The sequence below is a fragment of the Pelobates fuscus genome, chromosome 2, assembly GCF_036172605.1.
Source record: "Pelobates fuscus isolate aPelFus1 chromosome 2, aPelFus1.pri, whole genome shotgun sequence".
NCBI classification, from domain to species: domain Eukaryota; kingdom Metazoa; phylum Chordata; class Amphibia; order Anura; family Pelobatidae; genus Pelobates; species Pelobates fuscus.
In genome coordinates, this window is record NC_086318.1 from 35,214,649 (window position 1) to 35,233,283 (window position 18,635).

General features: G+C 39.7%; 1 protein-coding gene across 1 annotated transcript in view; it reads right to left on the reverse strand.

Annotated features, from left to right (window-relative positions):
* LOC134586126 (cytochrome P450 2K1-like) overlaps positions 1 to 18,635 on the reverse strand; it is a 205,994-nt gene that overhangs the window by 28,100 nt on the left and 159,259 nt on the right. Inside the window, exon 10 of the mRNA XM_063441636.1 lies at positions 15,230 to 15,371. Coding sequence (XP_063297706.1) covers positions 15,230 to 15,371 — 142 coding nt within the window. The remainder of the gene's footprint in view (positions 1 to 15,229; positions 15,372 to 18,635) is intronic.

An 18,635-nucleotide genomic window follows, 5' to 3' on the forward strand; every position in this document is an offset into this window, starting at 1 on the left:
ATCGAATCCAGAACTCCAACGGGTCCTTCCAAAATACCCACCTCTTACTGCACGCAGACCCTGCAACCTACAAGACCTACTGGTCCATAGCCACTTGGCATCACCACAACCACCAACCAACTGGCTATCAAGCACAAAAGGAACCTATAGATGTGGGCACTGCAAGGCTTGCCAATATATCACACCCTCAAAATTCACCACATCTACCCAAACCCACATCAGAGTCGAGACAAATGCCCTGATCAATTGCAGCTCTGTACGAATAATCTACCTGATCACGTGTAGTTGTGGGACCCAGTATATTGACAAGACCTTTCAACAGTTTCGCCGTAGGATCCTGCAACATATCTCCTCCGTTAAGAACACCACTACCCCGACTCCTGTAGCTAGACACATTATCAATTTCCACGCGGGCAATCCGGAGAACCTAAGATTCCAGGCAATTGAGAAACTATTACCGAACCCTAGAAAGGGAGATTTCAATAAAAGTCTGCTCAGGAAAGAATCTCAGTGGATCTTCTCATTCAAGACCTTAGCCCCTCTAGGTCTGAATGAGGAGTTTAACTACACACCATTTCTACACCGGTAATTGATTCATGAAACCATGAATCCATCCACACACCTACTGTCCTGTATTGCCCTGAGGATTGGCTTCAGTACAGTATAATATAAATATCCAGTCTACCTTGGACCTCAACTGGCAAACCCTTAGGGCCTCACCATAGGTCCTAATGGACCTTATCTAACCTCTAACTATAGTACTCCATTGTCTCATCAACATATCTATCCCAATTGATCTTTTTGGGATTTTGGTCTATAGACACGAGTTAACCCTCCTCTCATGGACCATACAACACCAGACTTTTTCTGCGGTGACCCACTAGAAGGATAGGAGCCATGGGAGTAAACCACTTCTTGGTTTCTCCCCTTCAAAGGCTTTTCCTCCTCCAAGGTCTTAGTATGAACTAATGTCACCCACAAGACATGTATTTTTCCACTATATGGAACTATGGGTTCCCGGCATTAAAGTGCAACTGGAGAATTTCTCCCACCTAACTCTAGACACCTTTCTGAGCCATACCGGCCACCGTACAACCCTTCTTGGTTTCAAACTACAGGGAACCAATGAAAGTTAAGGGCGGGCTATTTAGCCCTGAGAAACTGACGAATCAGTTCCCCCTGATGAGCCTGTGAGTCAGGCGAAACGCGCGTCGGGGCGCGATACTCTGAGTGCTCCTCTATGCTACTCGTCAGATTGCTGTGTAACCTAGTGTTCAGCACCAAGAGTGGACGGCAATAACCTAACCGGGGCACGCAAGCTCTCTAGCCGACCTAGGCATACGGTGCTCCCTACCGCTACTCACTAATGTGCAGGACGTTATTGAATTTTTCCCTGCACTTAGAGTAGACGGTACTTGCCATTTGGGGCACTTCAGACTTTACCGACCAGGGTTTAATAGCGGGATGCGGGACAGATATAATTTTTTCGCATGTCCCGCAAATTGATGTGGACACAATTGATTGTCTCTTTGACGTGCCCTTTATAAGTTGTTCTGCTGTGTACACAGACTAGTTACTACAGTTCACCATTACACGTACCAGTGAACCACTAGCTCTGTGTCAATGAACAATCTAGCACCAAAATAGACTTTCATGTCCATTTGTTGACAAACTAATAGCCTTTTATTTATTACCTATGAGCAGGATTTAGTGGATTTACGTTAATATTCCTATAGCAAACTCTGTACTCCTCCTTTATCTACGTTACTACCTTTCCTATCCCCGGTTGCCCTCGAAGGCACCTTTCCAACTTTGTTGCTCTCTATATATACTCGTCAAACTGGGACCGCGATACTCTGAGTGCCCTTCTATGACACTCGTTAGATTGCCGTATAACTTATATGTTAGCACTAAGAGCGGACGGCAACGACCTAACCGGGGCACGCAAGCTCTCCAGCCGACCTAGGTATACTGGGCTCCCTATGGCTACCCACTACTGTGCAGGACTGGAGTTAATCTTTCCCTGCACTTAAAGTAGATGGCATTGGCCATTTGAGGCACCTCAGGCTTTATAGGAGACATCGGCTAAGGTAGACAGAGGGAACTGGCCACCCGCCCCACTACTTCACAAAATACGCAACCAGACATATGGTTTCCTGAAATCCGACTGCAGATTACAACGATAAAGTTGTCTGGGAACCACGACCAGGGTTGTGTCTTCATGTATGGGCATATGTCACATAGTATCAGACTGAGTCTCTTGATACATCCGACATTCCTAGTATCATATTTCAATTAATAGTGACATGTTGATATTAAGGGCCGTATCGCTATAATTACTAGGAGTTTGGCCCCCTGGTGGCCACAACAAGACTATATGGAAATTAACCTACTGCTCATTGAGCTGGGTTTTGGGTGTTAACCCACGGGTGACTGGTGGATTAGAATACTGTGAAAGTTTATTTACCCCAGCACCTGTTTACGAAAAAATCCCCCACCGTCCCCTCTCTCATTTATTCCTACAGAGAGGGTCCGTCACCCAGCCCAGCACACCATACACTTGATATTTCAACCAGTGTATTTTTTTTTTTTCCCCTTTACTTATGAACTTGTATTTCTTTACTGTATATTATGTTGTTGGTTCTCGGCTAGTTGACTGCTACTATTGTTTTGTACCCAGTCAGACAACTATAGCCGGGATAGCTATTTTGATGTATATCTATAAATAAAGTATTTTCTTTATCTGTAACTATTCTCTTTGAGATTTTGGTGCACACTCTAATTCAGGAACAGGTCTTTTTTTCTCTCCTCCCCCTCCCCCTTTCTTTTTGTATATTCAACATATCGGGTTACCCCCATCTCTGTTCCCGGACCCCCTCTTTTTGCAAGACCTCCAACTTGGCCAATTCTTCATAACTGGAAATAAGTGAACCTCTGTTTTAAATCTTTCAAAATTATTTTCTTTCAAAATCCTTGCCTGGAAATTAGAGACCTGTGAGCTTAACTTCTGTTGCTGGGAAAGTATTTGAAATGTCAATGAATAATATTAAAGAATTCCTTGAGAAAAATGTGGTTATCAGCAAAAATCAACATGGTTTTATGAAGCACAGGTCATGTCAAACTAACTTGATTGCATTCTATGAAGAAGTAAGTAGAAGTATAGACCAGGGTGTTGCAGTGGATGTGATCTATTTGGATTTTGCCAAGGTGTTTTATACAGTTCCGCACAAAAGATTAGTATTCAAACTCAAATAAATTGGTCTAGATGCAAATTCTAGTTCTTGGGTAGAGCATTGGCTTAAAAATCAAGTACAGAGAGTTAATAGAGCTGGCAAGTGGTGTCCCTCAGTGTTCTGTTCTGGGACTCCTTCTATTTAACATGTTTATAAATGATCTTGAAAAAAGCATTGGAAGTCATGTTTTAGTGTTTGCAGATGACACAAAACATTGTAAAGTTATACAATGTGAGCAAGATATGATTTTGCTGCAGAGGTTTTTAGATAGACTGGGGAACTGGGCACTCAAATGGCAGATACCATTAAATGTAGAAAGATGCAAACTTATGCACGCCGGTGTAAAGAATGCACAAGCAACTTATACCCTTAATGGAAGCAAACTAGAGATAACAACACACAAAAAGGACTTGGGAATTGTTATAAACAACAAACTATGGAACAATGTGCTTTGCCAATCAGCAGTGGGTAAGACCAGTAAAGTATTGTCTGATTTATTTAGACTGAAAGAAATAAGATTTAGTCTAAAGCAAAGGAAAGGTTTTTTTTTTTTTACCATAAGAACAATAAGGATATGAAATTCTCTGGCTGAAGAAATGGTTTTATCAGAGTCCGTACAGATGTTTAAACAGCAACTAGATACTTGCAAAAACAGAATATTCTCGGGGGATGTATGACGCATGCAGCATGGACGTCATGAGGCGGAGCTACGGGAAGCCACAAAGTGGGCACACTGAAATGGCCGTGGTTATACTTTGATACCGTGAGCCAGGAAAACTGAATAACGCCAAAAGGGAACTACCTACACAAAGAGTCCTGGAAGTATCAACTTAAGTAGCACAATCTAAGTATGCAGTTAGAACAGTAGCGGAGTCCATGATGCAGAGACGGGTACACAAAGAAGAAGCAAAGAAAAAGCTAAGTACTGCTGGAAGGGTAAACGGATTAAATAAAGTAGGAGAGAATTAGTGGATAGGAGGAAGTAGTGGAAATGCCGTAATGTGGGCAAAATTGTCAAACACTGTATTTCTGTTTAAGGCTGCTTGCTACAACTGATTCATTAATCGTATTAAAGTGGCATAATATGTTACATGGGGGTACCATAACCACTGTAGAGATTGTGTTTTCTGCAAAATCAAGGTAATAGACCTGGGTCAACATATTAAGGTCTAAAAGACAATTATCTCAAATTAAAGGGAAAAGAGATAAATAAATACACACTATATCTAAAAACAAAGAAAAGTTCTCTAATCCTGCATACTCGCTTGAATAAGCGTGCAGAAATAATGGCCTCAAAGAAAGAAAAAGAAGGAAAGAAAAGATCCAAATACAGAGAAAAGATTATCTGGTTTCTTCTCCCTTCTCAAAATAAGTATCAATCGTTAAAAGAGAGAATGGATGAATCCCCTAAGAGCAGTGTGTCAATGGAAAGTTTAATACAAGTCCAAGCAAGTGTAACAGAATAAACACTGTCAGTATGTTAGAAATAAAACAAGAATCAAAAAACATACACGAAAAACTAGCCGTTATGGAAGTTAATTTTGCCAAGATGGAGCTGCAATATACTCAACTGCAGGAAATGAACACACTGATGAAAAATAAAATAATCCCCCTTGAAACCAAAATAGAAGAGCCAACATTAGAATCCACAACATACCAGAAGGCATTTCAAATAAAAATGTACAGATATATCTGCAAGAATTTTTTAAAAACATCATCCCTAATGGAGATACAAATGACTATTTAATCGACCGCTTCCATCGTCTACCGAGACTCTGCAACATTCCAGAGTCTATGCCACGGGAGGTAATAGTTAAACTGCACCGCTTCCATATTAACCCCTTAAGGACACATGACATGTGTGACATGTCATGATTCCATTTTATTCCAGAAGTTTGGTCCTTAAGGGGTTAAAATCAAAATTCTGTAGTCCATGAGGAAAACAACTATTTTAGATTATAAATTTAAAAATATACTGATATTTTTTTTTTTTTTTAATTCTTTATTTTTGTTGTGCAAGTTATACATAGCAATGTCAGACGCCACAACAGCGTGTCCAAGCATGTACTTAGGTTGAACAGTGGCAAGAGGAATTGCACATTTTTGTATATTTATACTAAACATTAGCTTGGCTAAACAGTGAAGTCATTAAAATAAAAATGAAAAGGTAGGTTATTATAACCGTTATAACTGAATATATCCTCGCTAAAGTTACTGTGGTTACCATAAAATAACATACGAAATGATTGGTACAGGCTAGGTCTAACTGCAACACATGGGTGAGTCACATATAGTTAAAAGTCATTAAAATAGAGATGAAAAGGTAGCTTATCATAACAGGTATAGCTGAATATATCCTCGCTAGAGTTGCTGTAATTACTATAAAATAACATATGAACTGGTTGGTACAGGCTAGGTCTAGCTGTAACACATGGGTGGGTCCCATGTAGTTAGAAGTCGTTAAAATAGAGATGAAAAGGTAGTTTATCATAACAGTTATAACTGAATATATCCTCGCTAAAGTTACTGGGAATACCATCAGATAACATTTGAACTGTTTCATACAGGCTAGGTCTAGCTGTAACACATGGATGAGTCACATATAGTTAGAAGTCATTAAAATAAAGATGGAAAGGTGGCTTATCACAGTTATAACTGAATATATCCTCGCTAAAGTTGCTGTGAATACCATAAGATAACATTTGAACTTATTTATACAGGCTAGGTCTAGCTGTTATAAATGGGTGAGTCGCATATAGTATTAACAGGCTGAGCGTGTGTGCTTGAAGTTGCTGACTGCATGCCATGTTGCAAGCAAAATGTTAAGGTAAGGGAGACTCTCACTTGCTTCATTGCTTAACCCTGCATTGTGGAGGCAGGTCTCCCCATTAAATATTAGGTGTGTGCTAGACTGAGGGTAACACCTATCGATATTGTTATTATACTGTTACAGTTATTCGAGTGCAGGTGGGCTTCAGGTGTTAAAGGACCACTCTAGTGCCAGGAAAGCATACTCGTTTTCCTGGCACTAGAGTGCCCTGAGGGTGCCCCCACCCTCAGGGACCCCCTCCCGCCCGGCTCTGGAAAGGGGAAAGGGGTAAAAACTTACCTTTTTCCAGCGCTGGGCGGAGAGATCTCCTCCTGCTCTCCTCCTCCGATCCTCCTCTTCTCCTCCCCGTCGGCTGAATGCGCACGCGCGGCAAGAGCTGCGCGCGCATTCAGCCGGTCACATAGGAAAGCATTCACAATGCTTTCCTATGGACGCTGGCGTGCTCTCACTGTGAAAATCACAGTGAGAAGCACGCAAGCGCCTCTAGCGGCTGTCAATGAGACAGCCACTAGAGGACATAGGGGGAAGGCTTAACCCATTCATAAACATAGCAGTTTCTCTGAAACTGCTATGTTTATGAAAAAATGGGTTAACCCTAGAAGGACCTGGCACCCAGACCACTTCATTAAGCTGAAGTGGTCTGGGTGCCTAGAGTGGTCCTTTAAGTGTTAGGTTGCATCTTGCTGTGAGATGTGGGATCAGTGCAGGAGGCAGGCATTTAACCCCGTGGCAGCGTGATGGCTGTTATGCCTGCCGGGTGCCCATAGTAGTTCAGCCAATACCTAAGGGGTGTTGGGTACAGTCCAGGTGCGTGTAACAGTTCGGATCTCCAATGCCGTGGGTCAAGAGCTGTGGGTGGTCTCCACCGTTGCTTCCCAGTCTCCTGTGAGTGCCTCGGGTGACGGGGAGATTCCTTCGGTGGCGTGTCAGCGTTCCTGCTCCCCCAGCTGTTGTCCTTCTGGAGGCTGGTTACGGCTGTGTAGCGCCATAGGCGGGTGATGCGCCGATATGCCTTCTTTGCGTCTTCTGCCGAAGGCCGAGTATAGGTCCGTCGGGTGTGTTTCCTTTTTATTTTGTGTAGTGGCGGGCTGTGGGGAGATGATCTCCGAACCCGGCGGTGCTCGGGCTGATGATGTCAGGTAAGCGATGTGCAGCTTTGAGGTCTGGGCTGAGCCCTCTTTGCCCCCTGCTGTTGCACTCTGGTTGGTGGCTTGGCTGTGCGTTTTGGTGCCAGGCCATGTGCAGGTAGGTTGGTGGATATTTGAGCGGCCTGTGCTGTTGTTCGGGGCTGTGTCGTTAAGGCCTGCCATCTCGTCCAGAAACGGTCGAAGGCCGCTGCTATGTTGTCCGTGTTAGTCAGCCGCAGTGGTTGAGTCTGGGCGGGTTGTAGCCCTAGGGCCTGGTCGGCATCCGCCATCTTGGCCTCCGGCTGTGGGTTGCTAGCTATAACGGAGGCTTGTTGGGTCCCGTGGCCCTGTAGGGATTGGACCGGGATGACCCCCGCCTGTCCATAGGGGGGGGGATACGGGCTCCTGGTCGCCGAGGTAGCTGATTGTGGCGGCAGGAGAGCGTCCGTCTCTCCCGCGCTCGCCATGTGAGTAGGCCTCAGATGCCAGATCTGTGAGTGTTGCCAGTAATGGCGCTTGTGGGGTATCATTTTGTTTTGGCTTATGTCCCCGTTCTATTGCTGGCCTTCGTGGCCCGAGCAGTCGCTTTTAAATCCATGGATTTAGTTTTGATGCAGCTTAATGCAGGAGCTCTGGGGTCACACTTCTTCACTGCTCTGCGGCCAGGCCCCGCCCCCCATATACTGATATTTCATGACCTTTAATATATAACCAGGAATTGGCGAAGAGGATTAATCCCCATACTAGCCACGTTGAGACAAAATAACATTATCTATAGATGGGGATATCCCAAACTGCTCAAGGTATTAAGGAATGACAGGGTGGAAATGTTTGATACCCCAGAAAAACTCTCAAATTGGGCAAAAAAATCTTAATATCACATGATCGTCAAAATGGAAGGGAGGAGAGAGAAAGAGAAAAAAGGGAGAAGGAGTTGATAACAAGATATTGAATTATTAGTGTTGTATATTTATTATAGGGTTAAGGTATGAAGAATACATAACCATACAGGAGTACAGTTAACATTTTATTTGACATGTTATTTTTAGATAATAGATAGGAAAATAGTGAGCAATAGGCTCTTAAGAGCACAAAATTATGAGAGTTGTATTATAGGTGAAAAAATGGAAGTTATAGATTCACATTCAAATATTAATAACTCACAGACCGTTAATTTGAAATGAGTACACCACACAACTCTTGAATCATATTTTGCTTATTAATTATATTTTTTATATCACAGTTTCGATGGTATATAGTAGACTTACTAAAGTAAGGTTAGGCAGAACAGAAGGGGTAAAGGTGAATAGTAAAGTTTTATTGATAGGTAGTACTAAACAAAAAAGTAAGCAATAGATGATGCACAATTTATGAAATCACAGTGAGAATGTATACATGAATTCATAGGAGTTATATATAACAGTGGACTCCTGCATTTGGAATCGTAGTTAATAGCAGAGAGGTTTCAGGTATATGGTGTCAATTATTTAAACAATATTGGTTATTATGGGAATTCTCTGAGAATATGGTTGGAATAGACATGGAAATGGATAAAGAATATCTGACGTTTGTATCAAATTCAGGTGATATTGAAAAACTTTAGAAGTTGGTATTGTTTACTTTTCTTTGTGTTTTTTGTTGTTTTTTTCTGTCACATTTTAGAGAATTATAGTGACTATGGTGAATGGAAGAATGATTATAATTCAGTACTGTGTTCACTAATCCACTATAACAAGATACTGAATTAATGGTGTTGGATATGGATTTATAGGGTAAGGTATGAAAAATATGTAGCCATGTAGGAGTACAGATAACTCATTACATTTTACGTGTTTTGCTTAGACAGCAGAAAGGAAAATAGTGTGCAATAGGCTCTTACGAGCATAAAACTATAGCAGTGGTATTACAGATGAGAAAATGGAATTAATAAATTTATGCATTTATATCAATAACTCACAGACTGTTAGTGTGAAATGAGCACAATGTACAGCTCCTAAATCATTTTCGTTTAATTTAAATTTTCATACCACAGTTTGGACAGTGTATACTAGACTTACTAATGTAAGGTATATGAATTCATAAGAGTTACATATAACTGTGGACTACAGAAGTTGGAGTTGCAGTCAATAGCAGAGAGTTATGAGGTATATGATGGAAATTATACAAACAGTACTGGTTATTATGGCAATTCTCTGAGAATATGGTTGTAATAGGCGGATTAAGAATAGCTGACATATGTAACAAAGTCTGGTGATATTGAAAACCTTTAGAAGTTGATATTGCCTTATTTCTTTGTGGTTTTTTTTTCTGTTCTTCGCACGTCTCTTATGAAAAGAAAGAAACTATAGGGTGTGGTAGTTAAGGAATTCCTCTTGAAGTAATGCTCTTACGAACAACTCCCATAAAATGAATTACTCAGTGGCCCTGCCAGGCAGGACCCCCTATTTTCACACCAAGTGGCCAGCAGTGAGACACAAAAAACAAAAAGGTATTTAGTTTTATACTCAATTTTCAAAAAAATGGCACCGATCAACCAGAAAGTTGGAGGTAGGCCATTTTCAGGCCAATTTGATCGAGCTGATCAATTGGCTACATTTTGTGTTTAATGTATTTGTCTTTGTCAAATTGTATGTAGACACACCGCTTTGGTTCTTGGGGGCTGTCTGCATAGAAGTAAAATGGCTAGAATAATAACAGTGAACACTCAGGGCCTTAAACCTACAGCAAAAAGATCATTAGTCTATAACTTTTTAATTAGGGAAAAAATAGACGTAGGCTTCTTGCAAGAGACTCTTTGGGGGGGCTAATGAGAATATTAAATAGGAAGGAGTTAGATTTCCAACTTTCATTTACACGTCTATTAAAGATAAAAAAAAACAGGGGGGTAGCAATTGTTTTTTCTCGATCAATTAAACTTGATCTTATTTACCAATATATTTACCAGAAAGAAGATTCCTTATTATAGTATGTAAAATTAATTAAATTAAATGCACAAAAATTAAATGCACATTGGTTAACGTGTTTCTGCCAAAACTGTCTCCAGGGGTAACATTGAAAAAAATTCTGGAACAAGTGGAACAAATAAAAAACAGCTTTTGCCTCATTGCAGGTGATTTTAACTGTGTTCTGGACCTGTGCAATGATAAGAAGTTAGCTAAAAATAAGACAATTAACCAAAATCTTATTAAAATGTTGAAATATCTTACTAGTACTATACATAGATTTGACTATTTTGATTGTTGGAGATAATTAAATCCAGGCATACAAGAATTTACATAATTTTCAAGAGTCCATTTTTCGCATTCAAGAATTAATAATATCCTCTGGGGTGTAATGCCTTAGCTGTTAATAATCTACAAAATATTAAAACAATCGTAAATACATGTTTAGATCACAATATAGTTAAGTGGTCGATGAAAGACCAATGGTCAATTAATAATAGTAATACTTGGAAGATTAATGATGCCCTACTCTATCAGTCTAAATATCTAGAGGCACTTAAAAATCAAATTAAAATATTCTTCAAGGAAAACAAGGCAAAGTACACTTCCCCATCTAATAATTGGTGCATGTTAAAATCTACTATGAGAGGGAATTTGATTAATATAATTTAATTAATCTAAAATCACAGTATAAACATTTTTTAATAACATGGACTTGGCGTCCTTATTTGTCGAATTAGATGAGGATTAGATAAGAAAATCTTAGAAAACAATGTTAAAATAATGGAAAATTTAAAGATGAACTATTACAGTAAGGGTAATAGGGCAGATAGGATACTAACGGAGAGATTAAGGGAAAAAGTAGCAGATAATAAAATTACAAAAATTAGAAAAGCTACTGACGAGTTTCATACCCCAGAATCGATAGGCAAGTGCTTTAATTAATTTTACAGTCAGTTTTATGATTTGCCGCCTTCTAACAGTCAAAAAGATAATTCTTTGAATCAAATTAAAATTCCGTCAATATTGGACAATCCAAGAAAACAGCTCAATGGTCCAATTTCGTCTCAGGAGGTGATAATAAATGTAAAAAATAAATGATGGTTTTTCAAATCTATTTTAGAAAACATACGCTAAAATTATTGTGGAACACATGGCAGATTTTTACCAGAAAGGTTAAAGGATCTTAACATGTATAGCTGGGAGGAAAGGGGAGACAGGGGGGGTATTATAGAAACATTTAAATGCATAAAGGGAATGAACACAGTAAAGGAGAAGGCTATATTTAAAAGAAGAAAAAACACCACAACAAAAGGACATAGTCTTAAATTAGAGGGTCAAAGGTTTAAAAATAATTTCAGGAATTATTGCTTTACAGAGAGGGTAGTGGACGCATGGAATACCCTTCAAGCTGAAGTGGTAGAGGTTAAGACAGTGAGGGAGTCTGCGCATGCGTGGGATAGGCATAAGACTATCCTAGACTTAAAGGAACACTATAGTCACCTAAATTACTTTAGCTAAATAAAGCAGTTTTAGTGTATAGATCATTCCCCTGTAATTTCACTGCTCAATTCACTGTCATTTAGGAGTTAAATCACTTTGTTTCTGTTTATGCAGCTCTAGCCACACCTCCCCTGGCTATGATTGACAGAGGAAAAAAAACTTTAATTTTAATTTACCTTAAATAATTGTATCTCAATCTCTAAATTGAACTTTAATCACATACAGGAGGCTCTTGCAGGGTCTAGCAAGCTATTATCATAGCAGGGGATAAGAAAATCTTAATTAAACAGAACTTGCAATAAAGAAAAGCCTAAATAGGGCTCTCTTTACAGGAAGTGTTTATGGAAGGCTGGGCAAGTCACATGCAGGGAGGTGTGACTATGGTTCATAAACAAAGGGATTTAACTCCTAAATGGCAGAGGATTGAACAGTGAGGCTGCAGGGGCATGTTCTATACACCAAAACTGCTTCATTAAGCTACATTTGTTCAGGTGCCTATAGTGTCCCTTTAACCCCTTAAGGACACATGACATGTGTGACATGTCATAATTCCATTTTATTCCAGATGTTTGGTCCTTAAGGGGTTAAGATAAGGCCAGGGACTAAAAAGTATTTTGAAAAAAAAATTGGGCACACTAGATGGGCCAAATGGTTATTATCTGCCATCTCATTCTATGTTTCAATGTTTCTATATAATCAGGTCGCTTCCCTACTGAAATTCTTAGAGCAAATATTCTACTGATTCCAAAGCAGGACAAAGACCCTACTAGGGTAGAAAATTATAGACCTATTTCATTGATACACATGGATGTAAAGATCTGCTATATTGACAAAATGATCGAAGGAAATTTTGAACACTATAATTGATCGAGATCAAATAGGCTTTGTGCCGGGAATAATGGCTTCAAATAACACCAGAAGAATGATTGACATAGTGGACCATGTGAATAAGAAAAAAATGCACTGGTACTCTTAGCAATAGACGCGGAGAAGACATTTGACAGGGTCTGCTGGGAATTCCTAAGTAAAGTATTGATAAGATTCGGTATTCAGAGCTGGATTCATCAAGCAATCATGTCCCTGTATTCCAGTCCTACTGCAAGAGCAGTTGCCCCAAACATATGTGGGGATTGGTTTAAAATACATAATGACATAAGACTTTGCCCCCTCTGTCTCCAATTTTATTTATAACTATGGAGGTACTGGTGATTAAAATCAGAAGTAACGCCCTCATAAAAAGTGTCTTGACAAAATATAAAGATTTAAAATTAAATCTATATGCCGATGATTTGATTTTGACCCGACCAGACCCTGTCAATTCCTTACATAACTTCATGCTCGAGGTGGAGGCATATAGTGATATATAAAATGATAAAATCAATGTTAACAAATCGATCCTTATAGATATAAATTTAGATACAGTTAGTAGAGAATCACTTAAGAAAAGTACAGTTTTATATGGTCCAAAAATAATCTCCATTACTTGGGTATTATTTTAACAAGAAACCCAATAGATCCAATGAAGTCTAACTTTTTAAATCTTCTAAGAGTAACACACGGTTTACTAAAAAAATGGAAACATATTGAGGTCTCTTGGTGGGGGCAAATAAATATAGTTAATGCTTATATATTAACTAAGTGGGCCTATATGTTCAGACTGATACCCTTGAAATGATATAGGGCTTGGCAGGATATGATTCAAGTGCATTTGTAAATTTAATTTGGAAAGATAAGATACCTAGAATCAACAACAAAATTATAGGATTTCCAAATATTGAATACACATATTTCTCTAATATAATATTTCATATTTATATGACTCAAATGGAAGTCAATAAAAAAGAAGTGTGGTATTTTTTGGAGATGGAGAATAGTGGTAGCTCGGAATTAGGTTCTCTTATGTGGTGCCAAAAGAATGACTCACAACTAAATATAGCTAAAAATCCAGGGTGCTTTTAGATTCCATACTTGGATGTTGGAAAAAGGCAAGGAAAAAATGTGGAATAGAACATAGAGTACCATCGAACATCAAACTATCATATTTAGCCTCATATATTATAGATCTGCCTCTAAATAAGTGGATTCAAAATAGTATAGCAAGAGTTGTCCAACTACTTGTGAGAAATAAACTTAAGCCTTTTCTACAAATACAACAAGAGTTTAATCTGTCTAATTTTGAATACTTTACCTAAATTAGATTTAAATATTCCCTAGTACATAATATATTCACTGAGTCCACAGATGAAGTTAGGGCTATTTGTGAACTATTTAGTTAACACAGTTGCTTCCAAATTTAGGAGTGACTTACTTAGAGGTTAAAGAGAATAATCCAGCATTGGAGAAATAGAAAAAAGATCTTAAGGTAGCTTTATCAAGAGACAAATGGAGCTCAGTTCTATCTAAAGCATGTAAATATATTCACCGTTTAAATTTGGTTGAGGTATTATTTAAGGTAATGTATAGATAGTACCTAGAGCCTACTAGGATGGCTAAGATGTATAATGATTGCTCTCCGATGTGTTGGAGATGCAATACGTTCCCTTGTTTATTTCCCCACATTTGGTGGGACTGTGATATTATAAAAGCTTTATGGACAGAGGCCTTCTATCAATTAAGAAGCTTGCTTAAAAAGATCATACCAAAAGATCCAGAGAATGCCATACTCCATATGAATATAGGAAGTTTGAACGCTAATGAGTTATTGATATATATACACACTACATGATTGCAGTTAAAATACTTGTAGCAAGAAATTGGAAGTCTTAATCCCTATTTATGTTGGAATCATTGAATACACAAGTCCAATTCCAATTAAAATGTAAGCTTCACTTTATAAAGCACAAGGATTGGATCAACTTAATTCAATGTAATTATGAACTATGGTATAAAAAAAAAATGTGATTTAGGTAATCCCTGAGTAATTCAGTCTATGCAAACCCAAGAACTAAGGCAATGTGTATATGTGCATTTGTAAATGTAATGTCTCGGTTTAAATGTGTTACAATGTGAGTGTTGTTGTTGTATGTGAGTATGACCAGTTATTAAGGAAGAAATTGCTGGTAACTGCTTTGATTCCTTTCTCTTTTTGTATTAATGAAATTAAAATAAAGATATTAAAAAAAAAAAACTATAAAAAAAAAAAAAAAACAGAATATTCAATGATATAATTTTTAAAAAAGCATAATAGCTTCTTGATCCAAGGATAAATCTGACTGCCATTCTGGGGTCAAGAGAGAATTTTTTCCTAGTTTGTTGAAAAAAAACTGTGGGGGGGTGGAGGGGGGGGGGGGGGGCATGTCTCTTTTCAGCCTATGTAACTATGTAACTATGTAATCATACCCCAAACTATATATATATATTGGGCGGGAGTGCATTGAGAAAACTGGCCTTGGGGCAGCAAGGAGAGTAAATCCAGCCCTGAATAGATATTCTTGACTTTTATGAAAATACTTTTTCTAATTATGTTTTTTCATATTCTAATATGGGACAAGAAGATGCAAATGATGGGGAATCTAATGGACTCGCATTTGTTTTGTTCCCTGGCCCAATTATAGTGCTACACATAATTACATCACAAAATCTACATTTTCTCACTTTGAATTTCTGGGTATTTCATCATTAGCAGAAGACCCCATTGCAGCGTTACAGCGACCGTCTCCATTCCAGCAAAAAGTAAATCGGTCACAAGCTTTGTAAGGTTCCTGTCATGGAAATATATTTCAGGACTAGGTTTCTCCTGTTTGTACAAGAAAAAAAGATAAAACATTATAAAACATGGTATATGCTTCGTAATAAAGCAAATATGCACATCTCAAAAAACCAAACATTTATTGCATAATCATCTAATTTAATTTTTGTATTAATTCATTTGAGGAAGAATTGGTTGTTATTGTTTCTAACTGATATTAATATTGACTTATTATACAGTGAAATAAATCAAACCAAAAGGTCTCTAATAATATGTGTTTACCATTACACATTAACTCCTTTGCAACCAACAATGGAACAATTTCATCATGGTTGTTCTACCCAAAGAACCAATGATAGAAATATTATGGCAACTGTTATCATGGGGTTAATACTGTTGCAGGGTGCCTTGGCATCCGTGGTACACCAGGAACAGCAAATACCAATGTCCCAACACAAGCGATCGCTCTTACAGCCGGCCTCAGTTCTGTGAGTGGGGACATCTTATCCGCCTCTTTTCTCCTCACACTAAGTTGTGAAGTGGAAAGAGATAGATCAGTATCACATTGTGTTCCTGAAAACTTAAAATAGAATACAATGTTGGGCTCCCTCGGCGCTGGTGACCTCTCCTCCCCCTGCCGATGTTAGATCCGAATGCGCATGCGCGGCAAGAGCCGCATGTGCATTCAAACTGCCCATAGGAAAGCATTACTCAATGCTTTCCTATGGACGACCAGCGCCTTCTCACAGTGAGTTTTACAGTGAGAATTGCGGAAGCGCCTCTAGCGTCTGTCAGTGAGGCAGCCACTAGAGGCTGGATTAACCCTCAGTGAAACATATGTTTTCAGCTGCAGGGTTAAAACTAGAGGGACCTGGCACCCATACCACTTTATTGAGCGGATCCTTAGAAATAGCATAGGAAAGGGATTTGAGTTCAAAAGATGTAGCGGCTAGGGCAGAGGTTTTGTAGAAGGGGGCCAGGGCAGATGTTTTGTAGAAGGGGGCCAGGGCAGGGGTTTTGTATAAATGCGCCATTTTTGTAGAAAGGGGAAGACCAGTGCTTTTGTAGAAAGGGGCTGGTGAGAAACTTCTAGAAAACTCCTCCCCTGCCCCTTTCTACAAAGCCCCTGGTCTCGCCCCTTCTAGAAAACCCCTGCCCTTCGCCCTTCGCCCTTCATATAAAAACCCTGCACACTGATCACATAAATTTCATACACTCCCTACACATAAAAACCCTGCACCCCGATCACATAAATTTCATACACTCCCTACACATAAAAAACCCTGCACATCCCCCTTAATTAAAAAAAAAGCTGCACACCCCCTTAGAAAAAACAAAAACCTGCACAACCCCCCTTAATTAAAAAAATCCTGCAAACCCTTAATAAAAACCCTGCACACCGCCTTAATAAAAAACAAAAACTTTCACAACCCCCCTAACAAAAAAACATGCACACCCCCCTTAATAAAAACCCTGCACACCCCCTTAATAAAAAACAAAAATCTGCAGTGCACATCCTCCCTTAATAAATAAAATACTGCAACACCCTTAATAAAAAAAAACCTGCACCCCCCCTTTAATTAAACATACCCCCTCTAAATAAACTTCCCCCGTGCTGCACCCCCTTTAATTAATCCACATCCCCTTTAATTAATCCACATCCCCTTTAATTAATCCACATCCCCTTTAATTAATCCACCCCCTCTTTAATTAATCCACAACCCCTCTTTAATTAATCCACAACCCCTCTTTAATTAATCCACCCCCTCTAATTAATCCACCCCTCTCTAATTAATCCACCTCCCTCTAATTAATCCCCCCCTAATTAATCCACCCCCCTAATGAATCCATCCCCCTCTAATTAATCCACCCTCCCTTTAATTAATCCACCCCCTCTAATTAATCCACCCCCTCTAATTAATCCACCCCATCTAATTAATCCACCCCATCTAATTAATCCACCCCCTCTAATTAATCCAACCTCCCTTTAATTAATCCACCCCCCTCTAATTAATCCACCCCCTCTAATTAATCCACCCCCCTCTAATCCACCCCCTCTAATTAATACACCCCGTTCTAATTAATCCACCCCCTCTAATTAATCCACCCCCTCTAATTAATCCACCCACCTCTAATTAATCCACCCCCTCTAATTAATCCACCCCCTCTAATTAATCCACCCCTCTAATTAATCCACCCCCTCTAATTAATCCACCCCCCTCTAATTAATCCACCCCCCTCTAATTAATACACCCCCTCTAATTAATACACCCCCTCTAATTAATACACCCCCTCTAATTAATCCACCCCCCTCTAATTAATCCACCCCCCTCTTATTAATCCTCCCCCCTCTAATTAATACACCCCCCTCTAATTAATACACCCCCTCTAATTAATACACCCCCCTCTAATTAATACACCCCCTCTAATTAATACACCCCCTCTAATTAATACACCCCCCTCTAATTAATACACCTCCCCTCTAATTAATCCACCCCCTCTAATTAATACACCCCCTCTAATTAATACCCCCCTCTAATTAATCCACCCCCTCTAATTAATCCACCCCCCTCTAATTAATCCACCCCCTCTAATTAATACACCCCCCTCTAATTAATCCACCCCCTCTAATTAATACACCCCCCTCTAATTAATACACCCCCTCTAATTAATACACCCCCTCTAATTAATCCACCCCCTCTAATTAATACACCCCCCTCTAATTAATACACCCCCATCTAATTAATCCACCCCCTCTAATTAATCCACCCCCTCTAATTAATACACCCCCCTCTAATTAATACACCCCCCTCTAATTAATCCACCACCCTCTAATTAATACACCCCCCCTTTAATTAATTCAGCCCCAGACATAAAATAACTACTTTATACTTACATTTTGATGATGCCTTGCTTGCCCGCCGAGTCCGACCACTGGGTGCCTCACCACCCGGAAATGGATCCTTCCGCTGAAGATCCGTGAAGGCGGACTGACGGCGCTGCACACGTCGTCATCACGTTGCGCGACGCCGCGGCCCGCAACGCTCCTCCCCCTCCTCCTCATAAAGAAGGAAGTCCCGCCGGTGTTTGGCCGCAAAGGTGCTGCGGCTGTGCGCAGCATAATGATGGGGGGGGGTGACACATGACACTGGAAGTCATGGCACCCCCCTAGTCAGTGGCACCCGGGGCGGGCCGCCCTCCCCCCCGCCCCCCCCCTTAGTACGCCACTGCCCAGATGAAAGCTATTATCAGCCTGAGTCTGTAGGGCTGACAACAGAAAGTGCTGATTCACCTAGTACTGCCCATGACGCA